Here is a 17,085-nt window from a genome sequence, read left to right as displayed (position 1 = left end):
GCCGTCGAGTCTGCAAAGCTGCTGCTGTGACCGGCGGACGCCAGCGGTGTACCCCAAGGACAGTCGGCTCGCATGTTACGGACAGCGTGTGGACATTTCCCTGGCGCGGCCACTGTTTCATGTACCACCTTGTTCGCGAAGCACGGGTTAATGTTAGACCGTGTGACATGTTTCGCCGGAATAAGAAGTGATTTAAGGTTGGGGGGATGTGGGGATGCGCGACTCTCGCGCGTCCCCTGATGTTTTCCCGCATAGCGCATCCCCTGATATGCTGTTCTCCCGCACGGCTCGCGTGGCCTGGCGCCCGCGGCGTGGTACAAGCGCGGTGCGAGAGATGGCGCGACCGTCGCACCGCGGCGGGGGTTACTCGGGCGCCGAGGGACAAGGGGCTGTCTCTTTCCCGGCGGGTCGGCGCGCGGCGGAGGACGTCTCCCGCGAGCGCGCGGCGACCGAGGCATCTGCGAGACCGCCTCGCGTGGCCGCCTTGGAACGCGCCACGATTCGCGTGACTATACACGCGAACGACCAGGCGTTGGGATCCAGCATGGAGCGAACATATTCGCTCGCGAGGACGCGGTGAGTCGGACTTCTAGATTTGTCGCGCGCCTATCGGCATGTTTTGGGGATATGAACTCGGCTAGCAGGCATTGATCCATGAAAGGTGCAATAAATGCCCTTGTGACTGTTTGCACTACTGTGTTGTCGTTCCTTTGTCCCAAGAGTACGGAGGAGGAGAACCCCGTATCTCCCACAATGCAAAGTATTCCCAGCTCCCTATCATGTTTCGTTACTGTGCCAGGCTTTCCACAAGCAAGGAACTTATAAATTCTTATAGAACAAAAACTAATTAAGATATCCTAATGAAATTTTAGATTTGTCTCTTTATTGCAATGTGCAGTGTATGTGCCAAATTTCAGCCCTTTCTGTCAAGAAACAAAAAAGTTAATTCTGATCCCCTCCTCCCCCCTTAAGTATTGCAAACGCCTGCCGGGACTAGAGAATGAGTTCGAATTAGTTGATTTTCCAAATTAATGAGGGTCGAATTAACGAGGTTTTACTGTTGTTGATATTCGTATTGACAGTTGGCAAAAGTACTGAGGTTCCACTGTAGTTCACACCTGTGTGTCAAAAACGGTGCCCACCTCTTTGTTTCGGCGGGTACGCATCACGTGCTTGCCGTTGAGTGCATCTCCATCAACAGGCTTGAAGAGGAACGGTGAGGAGCCATCCCCATCACTGCCCGAGAGGGGCCTCACCGCCTCGGTGCCCTTCTTCTGCTGGCAGCAGTCCCAGCAGAGCACTGAACCCTCCTTCCCCGTCTGGAACCACTCCTTCGAACCTGCGTTACCATACCATGCCTGAATGAGATAGGTCAACAAATACATAGAGACACCACGAAGTCTGGACTGATGTTAGGGGCTCGAAATCCAAAGAATACTAGATTGGCCTTGGTTTTCCACCATCAATGACAACCTTGCCATGACAGAGAAATGCAAATAAGGTTTGGAGAAACACGCTACCAGTGTATACCGATTTAGCATATCTCTTTAGTCGCCCTACAGGAATCTGCGAGAATCGACTTTCAGTAAAGCACTTTGTCTTTTAGAATCCCTGTCACTGGGTTCGTGTTTCTGCTCTACAATTCAGCGAGGTTGACAACAGGATAAAAGGAGGCGCCTACGTAAACAACACTGTGCCAGATGACAATAAAATAAGTTCACCGGAGGCCTTCCTATAACCCATACCATTGACCACTCTACGAACGATTCTGTTAGCAGCTCTTCAGTTCACTTTGTCTTTTTAAAAAGCTTTGTCTTGGGCTAAGGCCTCACGCTAGTGCTTTCAATCAGCAATGTGTTACCAATTTTCAACGAGTGCTTTCGATCCGCAAAGAAAGCAGTCAGTTGTCAGTCAAGTCATGTACTGCATATAAACATGTCTCCCCTTGTCGCATTTTCAAGCAGTAAAGTTTTCAATGAGTAAATCCACTGCATACTGAAATACCTGTCTTCTTCAGCTCTGCTCTTGGCAAGAAGTCGATACAATATGTCAGACATAGGGGGGGGGGCAACATGTCAAGCACGCCCTTTCACATGGACAAAACAGAAGTGTTTTGCAGCAAGCAAAAGCAGGAAGAAGTGTTTTGCAGCGGCAGCAAAAGTCTAAGGCCGAGACCGGAAAAAGTGTCGAGGTGTCGGGAAACGCAGCTGAGCACTCACTGGTAGCAAGGCAGCTGTGGCACATGTAGGCCGGCACTTCCCGGGAATCAGAATCATCAGCAGACTCCTCTTCTTCGCTTGCTGAACTCGCGTCCGCTGCAACAGACAAGAAAAAAAACAGCAAGTAAGCAGCAGATACAATACAAGAATGCAAACTTCGGATTGCTTACGCTTAACACTCCTCAAGGCAAGCAAAGTTATCTGCCGAGTTTAAAAGTTAAACGCCCAATATGCTGCTCATACAGTGACATCCATCTGCTAAAATCCCCGTTAAAGAAAGGGGGAGATTCAAGATGAAATGATGACTTTCGCTCGCCAAGAACTACAGCAACTGCGGACATCAGAATTTGAGGTACAACTGCAAATGAATGACCTTTTGAGCCAACTAAGTTTCATTAGCTAAAGTTTAAAACCATTCACTTTAAGGTACATGTTACAACGACAGAATCAAGGCCAGTCAATGCATGAGGAATTTCCACTTAGCGAGTAACCCAATGGTGGCAGAAGTTTAGAGATGCGCATTACCAAGCTTGAAGCAGTGCAAACTGGTGTATCACAAATATTCATAGATAATCACCATCTTTCGTTTCTTTTTTTACGACAGCAACATGCCACCGCCATCATTGTGGAACTCAATATTACGCTTCGCATAAATGCCGATTCTCACAGTGCACAGAATCTGCATATATATATATTTTTTTTTTTCTCCTCAGAGGGACTCTTGCTAAGTGAGTCACAGCTGTTACACACTGACCGAATTCATTCTGCGCCACTTTGGTCAGTCGGGATGATGGTCTGCTTCGCCGAAGCACGTTCTGCCTGCGGTGTCTCCGGTGAGGCCGGGAAGTCGCCGCGCCTGGGGTCTTCTTCCACAGGTAGTAGAACTCCACCAAGTCAGCCTGCTACCACAAGTCACAATCAATCAATCAATCAATCAATCAATCAATCAATCAATCAATCAATCTTTATTAATGATAGAACAGAAGTGATACATAGGAAAATATGCAGAAAATGGCAAACATAACATTGCAAACTAAGCCAAATATGTCGCTCCATAACATAATGAAGAAAATCATTTGAATTACTCTAAGGGAAAAAAAAAAAATACTTCAGTAAAACGTGTAATACTGACCGTCTCCTTATGTGAGAGGAGCTCCTTGCGTATCTTGAAGAAGTTTTTGCCATATTGCCTCAGGCCCTTGACAAAGCGTTTCTGCACAGATGGATGACAAACGAGACACCATGTCAAAAGGTACGGAATGTGTCATAGCGTAAACTTACAGGCTACCAAATTAATTGTAGTTGCACAGAACTGAGCTCTCCCCTGTCCCGTAAACTTTTGTGGCCAACAGTACTTCACCTGCTGACCTCCTCCTAACAGATGGTAAACAGTTTCTCATTCATGCTGTGCCTTTTCTTCCCACTTCTCAATGTTGCCAAGTGGTTCCTCATTCAACCTTTGAACATTGAAGAATGGCTACGTGAGCAAAGTGCAATTGCTAAGCCTCTCTTGTAGAAGCTCAAACACACCTCTAACAATGCTTATCCTCGCCTAATAAGCAACTTAAATGAACCTGAGGTCCAAACAGACAACTAGGTGGAGAATCACTTGTCTCAACGAAAATGCATTTAGAAAAACACTTGCGCCAGAAAACCCACCTGGTCCTCGTCGGTCCACTTTTTATCGAGGCCTCGGGGAACGGGGTTCTTGACCAGAGCCTGCAGGGCGCGGCCCGTGTCATACTGGCTGTCGTGCAGCAGGTCCAGTGCATTGATGGTCGTGTCATCCCGTGAGGCCGCCAAACACCCGTCCTCCGCCGAGCCCCCATCACACATGCCCGCAAATGCCGCCATGCTCCTGCAACAAGCACCATTTAGAGAGTCAGCATGCAGGAAAGGGCAAACTAGTTGTTGCGCAGCACTTTTGATTGCAAGTGTAGCGTGGCAGATGATCTCATGACAAGCTGCACTGCACCACTCCTGCTGCAAGAACGATGGTTGCAGTCCTTAGCGGGATGAAGGGCAACTATGTTGAGAGGCATGTTGTGTTTGTACTATGATAAACCCGGTTAGCTTTCACGATCAAAAGGCATTGAGGTGGGAATATGATTGTACAAATGGAGCGCAGCTGAGAAGACACATGCCCTAATTTCCCCCTACGGTTGACTGGAAAAATTCACAATGGCAATCCCCTTGGCCTTCTGAGGGGAAGCAAGAGAGCGGCAATGACTACTGTCATGGCAATGCTTGGCAGAGGCCATGGCCCATGCGCTTTGAACGTGGTCAAACCCAACGTTACTAGACTAGCTTCAGTTGTAAAACTCCGCGCCCGCGCGCTTACAGCTGCTGTCGCCACTTCTGTGACAGCCGCCAGAGGGCAACGCTGTTCCATCGGGCTCCACTGCAGACGCCTCGTCACAGCCTTGAGCTCGTGCGGACGAGCAGTTAGCGCGTGTTTCACGCTCGCTGGCGTTCTTCCTTGTCCGAATTAGTGATACCACGAAAAAGCGGTATCCACCTACAGCAATAAGATTTATCGCGCCAGTTCGTTAATACTGAAAGAAGGGTAAACTGCACGAAAGGAAGAAACGCATACAGCGAAGCGCAGAAGCTGCGTTTCTAAATGTCGTGTATTTCTTCCTGTCGTCTTCACGTTTCGCGCAGTTTAGGCTCACAAGCCTGAATATCTGGCCAAAGTGCGTGATTGTAGGATGATCTTCATCCCCACCGAAGCTTCTCACCACGCCAAAGAAGTGCTACAAAAAGAATGATGAGGTCGGTCTTTGTACACACAAGCCACAAAAAAATAAGAGAGAGATGGAAAGAAAGAAAGAAGTCGGATTTTTCGTTCCGTGTAGATGCTTAATCAGCGAAGCTGAAACGTGCGGCCCCTGTGTTTATCACTGGGTTAATCCCGAGGGTTCATTAAAGTATTTCTCAGTTATGAGGTTACACACACAATCGGCTGCGACGGAGAGAACGACGTCTGACGGTATGCCCGCAGTCCGCAGTTGTCGCTTGCGTTCGATGTCTCGAGTTTGCTCGGCGGCGTGGTTAGCAGCCTTCGCCTGCGATTTGCCGCTTGTGATTCTTCGAAATTAAATTTCTTCTAAATTAAATCTTTCCGTTACGTAAGACCATGAGTGCCTCATACTCCCTTAAGCAATGGCTCATACCCCCGTAAACGCGGCCTCCCCATTACGACGACAGAAGTGAAGTGAAATTCTATGCTGGAAAGATGAACGGCCACGCAGCCAGCTGTGGAAGACGACGACGAACGCGGGAGCAGTGGCACGAGCGCGTGCCGTTGATTTCGCAGAGAGTTCCCGGTCGGCACGAGGAATCGCTGTTTCACGCCGAGCAAAGCGTCGCATTGCTGGGAGCACAGAAAAAGTGGTGCGCCGAACTGTTGACATCGTTCCGATAGCGGCCTATGCAGCCAGGTACGCAGCACGTCGGCATCGTCTGCTGATATTCTTAAGAAACTCGGCGAAGGCTACAGTTCCACGGATGAAATTCTTTGCTGAAATTCGCTGTCAACAACGAAGCACAGAATACACCAACGCTGCACCGCGTGCTTTGTCCGGCCCGCCCGCGTAGCCGGCTAGTGAGGAAGTGAAGCCGGGCGCGACTGCAGCGCCACGAAGGCGCGGGCGGGTGGCGGTTCCGCGCAACGGCGCTGAGTTTTAGAACTGAAGCTAGTCTAGTAACGTTGGTCAAACCTGCCTACTCGCCCTGAAAGAAAGCACTGACCTGGCGGCCCTGAGGTACATCATGAGGTCGCAGTCGGGAACCCCGGGCGTCCAGCGCAGCTCCTCGCGGGGCATGCCGGGGGGCTCGTGGGCGGGCCGCAGTTCGGGCAGCCGTGCCTGGTGCCCGGGCCCCACCCGGATCTCGCCCCCGGACGGCCGCTCGGGGCCTTCCCCCGCCACTCTGCCTCCTTCCCACTGCGGGGATCACCCACCGCTGCTGCTTCTTCTGGCCACCCCCCTCCCTGAAAAACAACAAAATGAAATTATGTTCATTCTTGCAGGCACAGGTGCAGTGCATTCCAAGGAAGAAAGCACTCAAACACTAACTTCATGCACACAGGACATTGGTTAATGATGGATCAGGAGCACTAAAAGTGTGCATGCTGGGTTGGCTGCAACGAAGCTGATTATGTAGAAAATGAAGAAAGAAGTCTTTCAGGTCATATGGCTTGCTCAGACAATCAATGCCATCATTATCAACAGCAGCAGGCAACTGCTGCCTACTGCAGGACGGAAGCCTGTCACAATGACATCCAGTTACCCTTTCCTACATCAGGTGACTCCATTCTATGACATCAAGCTACGATAAATGTAACATTAAGAGTTAGGAGGACGAGTATGTCAGTTACCAAACACAGCGAGCTTATATTGCGGTTGCAACTAAGATAAAGTACACATGGGCAGGTCATGTAACATACAGGATAACTGGTCGTCAAATAAAACAGTAGAACAGGTTCCAATCACTGTGCCACATAAAAAATGTACAGCAAGCAGTTGAACTAGACTGCTGGATAATTGAAGATACATAGTCAGCTATGCTTTCTTATTCTTGCAATGGCAAGGGTCTCGGGACAGAACAGTGCATGTCATCACATGAAAGATAATTCTTTACACCAGTGTACCACCATTGACAGTACTAATTGTAAGTACTCCCATCATGTAACACTCATGGTCAGTTTTATGAGCAAACTCCCGGAGAGAAGCTCACCATAACAAGACGGTCGCACAATTCACAAGCAGGACTAACTGACACTACGGTCAGCCACTCTGCGACACAAATAAAGCCAGTGCCAAAAAGGGTGGACTTCACCTTAGTAATCCCAGAATGGCTGAACCGTTTAAAATGTTTCTCCAGACACTGATGCACACATCTACTGTTCAGTGACCCTTCACCTCTGCAAGACTGCCTAGTACTCTCTGTATGCCCATATAACTCTGCTTCAAAACCGATGAACACAAACTGCAGTAATGTGAATGACCCTTTCACTTTTGACAAACAAACCCTGGACGGCTTCCCGTTTTCCCCACTGATATAACCCGCTAAATTTACCAGGAAAACAAAAAAGGAAATGGCAATTAGGACAAGTGGGATAAAACAGAATCTCACAGATTTTTCAACACTTTTCAACAGTACATAACCGCAACTTCATAACAACTCAAGTTTGCCGTAATACAACAAATTAGAAGTGTTAGTCTTGAGGCATTATGCACCTTTATTTTTATCTGAAAACGCTAAAAGGTACTTCTCGTACGTTGAAACAACTTAAAAGCATGCATCTTGTTCTGTTTAGTAGACTGATAGGGCACGTGACTGGAATTTTCTTGGGGCTGCACGCTCACTACCGTTATCACACACTCGCGAAACCACCCATACTCACATTTCACACACAGCAGGCAACACTATAGAGCAGGGTGTCGGAACGAAATATTTTTTGTTCTGGTTTTAGTTTCGTTTCACTGAAAAAAGTTCTGTTCTGGTTCTGCTCCATAACAAAAAAAAAAGGGGGGGGGGGTAAAAAGGAAAAGAGAAGGTCCATAATGGTTCATAAAGGTTTTGGTTCACATGTTAAAAATTTTCGAAGTAACGTAACGATAAAAAAAAAAAAATGCCTATTTTTCTCAGTAAGTGAATCATAAATTCTGAAATCGTGCTCAGTGCCTTCAGTCAAGGCACAGAGCATGATCTCAGAAGCAGCATGTCATCAAGTGTACTCACTGAAATGCGAGGCCACTGTTCCGATAAAACGAACATAAACGAATAAATAAAATGATTCAACAAAACAAACCATTGTACCCGTAGTAAATGAAACGATAAGCTCTTCGGCACGCAAGCTCTGGGTTTTGCTACGACGCCGATCTGCTAGTACACGAACGGCAGGCTTAGATTAGTAGACTATCCACTATCCCAGCCCAAGATAAGCACTTATGCAGACCCCGAGATGTGCCTTAATGTTGACGTTTCCCGACATCAGTTGTTTCGGATTGCAGATTTTCTCCTTGAACCGAAAACCGATAAAAAATACTTTGGTTTCACTCCGAAACAAAATAACAAATAATGTTTTCATTAGGCTTTGTTCCAATAAAAAATATTGCTGCTGCTGTTCTTTTTCGCTTTTGTTTTGTTCCAACACACTGCTAAGGAGACTATAGACCCACTGCTCAATAAATAGTGCACCCCATATGAAAAAGATATGGGAATGTGTTATGTAACAATTGAATAATGAATGTAATTCATTGCAAGAATGTGTACTTTTGTGCAGCAAAATATGATGTATTGGTACATAGGAAGCCTCGTAGATCTGAACTGAGTTACCATCAAATGAGCGGAGTGATACATTTCTGCGACCAGCAGTTACAGCGCACCACTTGAGTTTGCAACCAGAACGTAGTACACCAATTACTGCAAGCACAAAGGTGCACAAATAATGCATCATTTGACACAACCTCATGTCCGGCAGTTTTAGCTGCAGATATATGAAGTAGTTATTCTATAGAAAGCGCCACAGAACAAAAGTAACCAATGCAAAAGAAGTGAAGTGAGACTTCTATGACCATACTACTCGTATAATTTCTGCAACGTTGCGTGCAAAGAATGGAATAAACTATGGCTCGACCTTTTGCAGCTGTTTCAGTTTGACCGATAGCAAAGCAGCGTTTTTGCAGCCTAAAAGCAAGATGCCCAGCAGTTTCACAGGAAATGTTGGAAAAAATGTGCCCCCCTTTTCCTTCCGTGGCAGTGATTGATGACAAACCCTTGTCCTTAAATGGGGTGAATAATTTTGCAAAGGGCTGTCCTGCTGCCAAAGGCTGCATTTGACAGCCAGATTACAGTCAATTTAACGCCAATAAACAAAAATAACACTTTTAACAGCAACACCACAAATCTGTGTTCCCAACCTGGAAACTCGGCCACTGCAGTGTGACGAAGCTATACTCGGTGCCAAAGTCAATGTTAGGTGCCAGTGCAACACAATGCTGAAGACATTGGCTCTTTACTTGATGTAACCCCTTGCTCCAGCAACAGAAAAAGCAAACACAAATGGATCATACATTCGCTAGAGGATTAGTAGGCACAGAGTATTGGTAAAAGCAGGCGAACTGCGTGTCTTCATTTATTTCCTTTGCATTTGGACAATCATTGCTATGGAGAGAGGAATTCGAATATGGTGAAACATTGAATCAAACAGCATGCTGCCCTGCCCAAAAAATAAATTAGGAAAAATAACATGGGAAAGGGGAAGGCAAAAGGGCAGACACAAACATTAACCCCACAAATGTTGGGTTGGTTGGCATTCAGCACAGCATTCTTTGAAGAGAATACTTAAGAGGTTCAACAGTAGTGAGCAATGGAACATGATACAGCACTGTTAGCTCATAGGAGTCTGTGTTCCTGCCTCTATGAATGAACGAAACAAATAAAATTACAGCTCTTTTACATCCCAAAGGCGCTTGTTACTGACAAAGACTTCAACAATCACCTTCATGCACAATTCACCAAAGGGCACATTTCTTACATTATTGATGTCACCACCCAGCAACCCTCAGAGCATTTGCATTCCGACTGTTTGATTGGTGGACATTTAGTGTCGCAAGGAAATGCAAGGGCTATTACACACCAAAGTGGAGGGCAACAGATTAATTTTGGTGACATGAGATTTTTAAGTGTGTGCCCAAAGCTCGGTAAACAAGCATTTTCGCACTGCACTTCTGAAACAGAGCTACAGTAGTTGAAAATGAGATCTGCGAAAAGAATGAGTAATGGCTCTACCTTGTAGGCCAAACAGGGCCAGCTGCTTTCTGGTGCCAAAACAATTGTGCACTTGTGACAGCAGCAACGATTTAATGGCAGCAAAAAGCCTGTCTCAGGGTTGAGTGAAGTGTGTTAGGAAAATTCTAGATTGCCAATAGTACTCCTGACCTGGATGGAATGGAGTTTTTCAAATAAAGCATTTTGCTGCAAAATGTAAAACTATTTCACCATTGTCAGTCCAAAGCACGTGCCCAAATAGTCGACCAACTTCTTTCGAGTGTTCTAGTGTCAAATGAGTGCTACAATAGACTTCTCGGCTTTTCCTTCTACATAGTACCTTTCACTCCTCATTCTACCAAGGGACACGACTTAAGACACAGTTAAGGGTCTTTAAATTTGTTGGATGTGGATGACATGCGAACTTGAAAACTCTTCAGAGATCTGTCAAGCGACTTTAATCTGAAACAGAGTCTAAAATTCTCATGCAAACAGCTCTGAAAAAAAAAAACAGGGGGGGGGGGGCTAAACTCACAAATGTGACACTTCAACTTGCCATTCACGCCCTCCGACATCCAGCACATTTTTCTACCCTTTCCCCAACAGCAGTTCGTTCCGAAATTCCCAAGCAATGCCGTTACACACTCACCGAGACCATGCCTATGAGAAGCAAATTGGACAAGCAGCGAGGCCTCAAAAATCAGGCGCAGCAACCAAGTTGCAATCTGCTTTAAGCCCGCTTAGCGCTTCACCGTGGGCAGCAGCTGTCGCGGCACGCGGGTCTGCCATGGCCCACTCATTCTCTCTCGGGCTCTTCCTCCCGCAGCAATTCTCCAGTGCCTTGTGATTGATGGGCGTGCAGCATCACAATGCGACAATAACTGCCAGCGGCACAGATACTAGCATCGATGCACGTCACGCATGCGCCATGGGACAATGGCTGGTTCCCCCAGATGCACGGACGGGGACACGGGCAGATACAGATGTGTGACTTAGGCGGGCTTTCAACACATGTGTGCCTGTCTCTAAACAGATGGACGACACGTACCATTAAAACGCCAGGATGGCCCTCAAACCAATGGAGAGGGAGAGAGAGAGAGGGATTGTATTGGCTATCGGCACGTCATAACTTTTCAATGCATTGTTTTGGCGTTTTAATGAAAATAGCAGGGGGGGGGAAATTGATGAACAGAAAAAATTGTAAACAGACTACGGTGGACAAATGAAATTCAAACAAAAACTGAGAGCACTGAAAGACTACGGAAGACAACACTTTAGGCAGAAGAGACATTAGCGTTGATTAGAATACACCATACACCATTCTTTATAGGAGAAAACACATTCCACCTTTATCTGAAATTCGTGCACTCTTGCATTCTTTGCGCTTGCATACAAGTGTCACTGTTCGCGTTTCATCTGTTCTAGATAGGGCAGTGTGTGTTGGGACTTTGAAGTCACAGCTGGTCAGCATTCCATTTTCAGCTACAGCACAGATTAGACTTGGAAGCCTACAGGCTACACTTTTTTTTTACTCTGCTTGATTTTGTATATGTCTAAAATCGTAGTACTGGCTGAAGCAAAAAATTGGTAGATGAATGTAACATCTTCAGGTGAAACAACTATTCATTACTACAGCCTTGGTTAAAAGCTTTCTTGAGTGCTAAAAGAATTGGGAGCAAGGTATCAGCAAAGTAAGGTCTGCTGACTAGCTATCTTTTCTTTCTTTTGTACATGTCTATATAACCCACTGCGACAGTCACCGTTGCTTGAATAACAGCAAAAATGCAGAAGATAAAACCTGCCCTAACACTACTTCACATTTTTCTCCCTCCAGCTGTGACATATAACATATTTATTCAGCCTTAAAAGGTTTGCAGATGGACACGCAGATGCGTAAAAGCAATTTGCCACTCTACCCACTTTTTTGTTTTTCCCTTCTAGATGCAGGGCTTTCTATGACACTTCATAAGCTTGGCAGCTGCTCCACTTGACTGATATATGAACACGAAGGTTGCCCTTTTGAAGGATCACCACTTTTGCAAACAAGCTCACAAGCGAGGTACTTCACGTGCATACTACGGGACCTACTATCACAAGGCTAACAGAAAACAAGAGAAAGAAAAGGTGCCGCTTTGTCCCACGCACCAGCTCGAAGCCCTCGGAGCATCCAGCCACTTATGTTTAGACAGCCAGATAAGAAATCTCTGGCACTGTGAAAAACGATACAAGCGGTGAGACTGTTTGCACAGCTTCTTCCCCTCGCTGAATTACTGTTATTTAAGCAACTGCTTAAGCAGGTGTCCACACTGCACGCCTTTTCCCGCTTACGGCATAATTATTCGTGGCTTTCACGCAGCTCACTTTTCTCCCAGGCTGAACAGTAAGAACAATGCGCCCGTCTGCTCCCTTACGAGCCATTTATAATGATAAAGGCTAGTTACACGAGGCCCAGGTTTTTCTTTTCTTGTTTGACAGCCCTAACTATGCTGATACTTTATGGCCGATACCCCTGCCCAACAACCACTCAGTCCCTGTGTATAACATACATAACAAAAGTAGACAAATGAGGAACCGTTATTTGTTTTATGCCACAACGGAGATGTTTGTTTAAACCCTATTTCATGAGGTAGGATGTAGTGCCTCAGCTGTGTGCATTTATAAAACAGGTTCCTTGAGAAGAAGCCTTTATCGCTATTAGAATGTTTAAGAAAAAAAACTTGAGTGAGGTGCCCATTGAGCTGTATATATACAAGACAAACGTAACGCTTTTCCTTACAAACAGAAAACCATGAAGCAAAGTGATAGCAAGTGCTTTCTATTACATTAAAAATTGACAATTACTAACTGATTCACTGCTGCAGAATACCGGATTGCTGACATCCCATTTTTCCCACGCCTTTTTCACCATTGCTACTGATGCAATCACAATTGGTCCAGCTTCCTTTCACAGAAAAGAAACAGCCTAGCCAGTGAAAGATATTGCAGGCTATATGCAATACTCTCCTTAAAACTTTTGTTGAAAGGCTTCTGAACCTTCAGCAGCACTAACGGAGAGAACATTTGGTTTGTTTCTTTTTGCTCCATCTAACCAAATTAATAAAAAAGGGCTTATTCCTTTCAACAAGGTTTTCAAAGACCCTGTCGACTCACTGGCAAACCAGCGGGCTACGCTAGAGCCAAGTTCTATTATGGGTAGAGAATAAAGATCTCTTGTGGAACCAGTACTGCAACTCGAAAAAGCAACCTGGAATTGCTCCTAGGCAGACAGACTTGTACTAAACTTCCTATATTTCAAACATATCTCTTGGAGGCAGCACCAAAGTGCACTATAAAAATTGCACGGTGCCCGAGAGCAATAGCAGATAGAAGTCGGTCAGCACACAAGGCACGACTCGAAGGAAAGAGCAATGCAAGGTAGTCAGCGCCGTCTTCACGTCTCCTCAGTGCACAAGCAGACGAGAATCAACTGCCACTCTCTTCTTGTCAATGTAATAAATAACTCAGGCCCTCTCATAAGGCAACAGAACGATTTTAACATCCCCTTTCTAAACTTGGCTGCAATGTCCGCAACATTAGCTGTTCACATCTTTGCCATGCTGTTGACTATATACTCCATCATTCCACACATAGAATAAAGTTAAATTATGGGAGCTCATGTTCAAAAGCAACCAGCAAGCTTAGCGACACCATGGAGGCGAGTTTCCGGAACCCCCCCCGGTGGCACACTTTGACGTGCAGACAAGGCACGGTACATGTGCGTCCTTGTATTCAGCCACCATTGCAAAGTGTCCGGGAGTCAACCCTGCGCTTGCCATCAGAACGCCACTGAGTTGCCTCAGCAGCTACGCCGCACATCCATGTAAGCAGGCTTGATTCATCATTCACCTTTAGAATAAAAACAGGAACAGCACAAGACAGGATAATCAAGTAAAGAGCACAGGACAGAGCGCTCTGTCCTGTGCTCTTTACTCGAGCGTCCTGTGTTGTGCTGTTCCCGTTTTTATTCTGAAGATGAACCAACCTGCCCCACTGAACACACTGCCATCATTCACGTGTTGGTTCCTATTTTTGGGCTTCATCAGAATCACTTCCGATTCCACACGGCACTGCCGGTCGTTCTGGGCTCCGCTTGCTTATCTCCGCCGCAAGACATTAAGAAAATTGACCATGTCGGGACACGCTCCTCTACTCTGCCTCTCTCGGGCAATGAAAGACACCGAAATTCGTAAAGATCGCAATCGCCCCAACTCGGACGGCGTTCGGGTGCCCCACATGCAGAGGTGCGGTTGCCGACACGCCTCTGTTTCGGCCCCCTTCCACAAAGGCCGCGAACTAATGATTGCGAAGTCCCACCGCCCAGAAAGACAAGAAGGAAAATGAGGAGGCGACGGGAAAAACAAAAACAACGCGCGGAAACAAAACGCCGCGCGCCCAATAACAATGGAAAGAAAGAACGCAGCTGCGCGGGCAACCACGACTCCTCGGCGCGCGCGTGCAAGTGGCGAAGTGCATACAAAAGGCCATTTCGTGAAAGGCCTTTTTTTTTTTTTGTAATACTCCTGTTTCGTTTCTCGCAACTTCCCAGCACCACGGCTATGCACCTTTTGCTCAAGTCGGCGCTCGACGCGAAGCAAGCGCGTGCAATACAAACACAAGTAACGGTGGGGTAAAATTAAAAAAAGAAAAGGAGCGACACGCAAGACGTAGACGGCATTCCTTTCACGTAGTAGGGAGACCTTTCGGTGTTGTTTGACTCATCGTGAAACAAAAATAAGGTGGCTAAGACGCTCCGGGTCACGAAACCGCGGCGGCAGTCGACAACCGCCGCCGGCAGCCAAACACATCCGGAACATGAACTAGAAGATACTTTTTTTTTTTTTTTTTTTTTTAGCGATAGAAATGGGGGAGGACGGGAAAAGGGGTGGTGAGAAACGTTTCGCTTCGACGCGAACGTCGTTGCCGCCGACGTTGCCAGAAGCGCGAAAAGCTGCTGCTCCTCTTTTAGCGCCTCGTCGCCTTTTTTTTTTTCCTTCTTTTTGACGAAGTCAGCGCGTTTGAGAACAAACAGCGAAACGTGTTGACGCTCGCTCGATAAAGGAAAGCGGTTGCAAGACTCGTTCGGAGTGCGGCGCGCACTCCCGTTCTTCTTGTTTTTTGGCAACGGCGGCACAGAGAGAAAAAGCCGCGATCGGGGGTCATTTTTCGAAGCCAACAGCCTTTGACGCGCAGCGCAGGAAGACCAACACTCGGGCGCGTGCCGCAACGCAATAACAACGGCGCCAAAATATCCATCGACGTCGAGGCGGAAATGCAAGACGCCACGAAACGCCCTATCCATCCCCCCACTAGCCGCCGCTGCGCTCCGTCGGGTTCTCTCTGGCGCGAGCATGTCGTCTTGTCTTCTCGCTCATTTTCGCGGCCTTCTCCCGTCTCAGCGAACCGTTCGGCGCAACTTCCTCTAACGTCCAACAAAAAAAAGCGGGCTCGCGCTGCTCTGTCCTGTTCGGCCCGCAAAATAAAGGTCAAGGCTCGCCGCGGCGAACAACTACTGCTAGTCGACGATGAAGGAACTCGTTCTTCGTCGCATTCTTCGTCGATGCTCAACACACGCACACACAAGCACAAAAACTTCACGCAGACTTTTTAAAGCTACCTCACACCGACCTGCGGCAGCCGAACCTTGGTCCCACGATGAATCTAGCATTCGCGCAAGACAGCCGTCGAAAGGAAGCAACAGTCACGATTTCGCACCTCCCGCAGAGTTTTAATCGCCAGCCGTAGAGAACCCACCCCGGTCGCCGCAGAGCTTCAATTCGTCGCAACATTGCCACGCGCGGACGAATCGGGAAGCAGATACTAATCGTGCCAATAAAAACATCCACAACACGCGCACGCCAAGTTGGCACGAAGGTGTGAAAAGCGCTTTTTCCTTCTTTCTGCCGAGATTTATTTCATACAAACTCCGCGCGAAGTTCCCCCGAAGTGGCACCGATCGCCCGTGGCACACGGCTTCCGAGGCCGCCCACACTGGAACGTCGAAGCTCATCTTTTACAAAAAAAATTTTGCGCGCACCACGCGATTCCGTGCAGGGGGCAAGCGCTGCGTGTGCGGCGATGATTTCGCAATGTAGGTGCGCTAGCGGACCTCGTCCAAAGTGTTCCACTTCGCCAGCGAATTCCGAAATGATTGAAGACTCTGCGCAGCCAGGTTCGGAGTGACGCCAGCGTGCAAGCAATGCGCGGCTGCAAAGCGGCATAAAATCGCAGGCATAAACACAACACTCACCGCAGTAGGAAAGGAGGCCGGGCTTTCTCAAAGGCTCTAGGTATCGAAAGCGATTCACGCACCGGATTAGCCGCTACGGTGCAAATTGTTCCGAGCTTATCGTTAATTACTTCCAGCCATTGCTGCTACTGCTCTCACGTTCGCGTGAAAACGCGTCGGCTAGTGCGGACCAATTCGCGTGCTCCCGTCGCAGAACACGTCGCATGCGTCGGGCATAGTTCGACCGAATGCATACCGATGATGCACTGGTGCGTATGCATATTATGCGGCGTTTAATATGCAGTGCACCTCTAAATATGTTAGGCCTAGCGAACAACGCTCTCGCGGGACACGGTCAATTAGTCCGCACGGCTAACGCGGACGGAAAGACTTTTTCGCCATCGGTACGCAAGGGAGACATTTACCTTTATATTGCGAAAAGTTACTCCCTCGATGCGGGGTCATGCCTTCTTCGCCGAATCGATGATTCGGCTACAAAGAGGAGGCCAATCCATTTCTATTTACTTCCAACAGCTCCGCCATGTTGAAAAACGGAGTGACAACTACACACGTCACGGCGACGTCACGCCCTACGAAAGCGATAACGATCGCTGCGAGGGAGTGCGAGCCCACTCAACCCCTGCCTGCGGTCTTAATCGGTGTTAATCGGGGGTCGCCCCTGCGGTCGCTACCTAATTGTCGACGCTGGCGAAGCGATGCGACACCGCTCGCGCCGCGAAGGCCCGACCAATTTCTCGCGCTTCTTTGCTTCTCGCTCGCGCTGTATGGAGGCGGCGGCGCGGACTGCGTGCCGCTCATCAC

General features: G+C 47.6%; 1 protein-coding gene across 3 annotated transcripts in view; it reads right to left on the bottom strand.

Annotated features, from left to right (window-relative positions):
• Gug (arginine-glutamic acid dipeptide repeats grunge) overlaps positions 1-16,801 on the bottom strand; it is an 85,986-nt gene extending 69,185 nt beyond the window's left edge. For all 3 annotated transcript variants that reach the window (XM_050195484.2, XM_050195487.2, XM_050195486.2), the window contains exons 1-7: positions 16,689-16,801; positions 5,973-6,213; positions 3,879-4,077; positions 3,352-3,432; positions 2,974-3,118; positions 2,220-2,315; positions 1,143-1,339 (exon numbers count right to left, since the gene is read on the bottom strand). In XM_050195484.2, coding sequence (XP_050051441.1) covers positions 1,143-1,339; positions 2,220-2,315; positions 2,974-3,118; positions 3,352-3,432; positions 3,879-4,077; positions 5,973-6,046 — 792 coding nt within the window. In that variant the 5' untranslated portion in view covers positions 6,047-6,213; positions 16,689-16,801. The remainder of the gene's footprint in view (positions 1-1,142; positions 1,340-2,219; positions 2,316-2,973; positions 3,119-3,351; positions 3,433-3,878; positions 4,078-5,972; positions 6,214-16,688) is intronic.
• Between the last annotated feature and the right edge of the window lie 284 nt (positions 16,802-17,085).

This window comes from Dermacentor andersoni, chromosome 3 (assembly GCF_023375885.2).
Source record: "Dermacentor andersoni chromosome 3, qqDerAnde1_hic_scaffold, whole genome shotgun sequence".
NCBI lineage: Eukaryota > Metazoa > Arthropoda > Arachnida > Ixodida > Ixodidae > Dermacentor > Dermacentor andersoni.
This window is presented reverse-complemented; position numbering and strand designations above follow the sequence as displayed.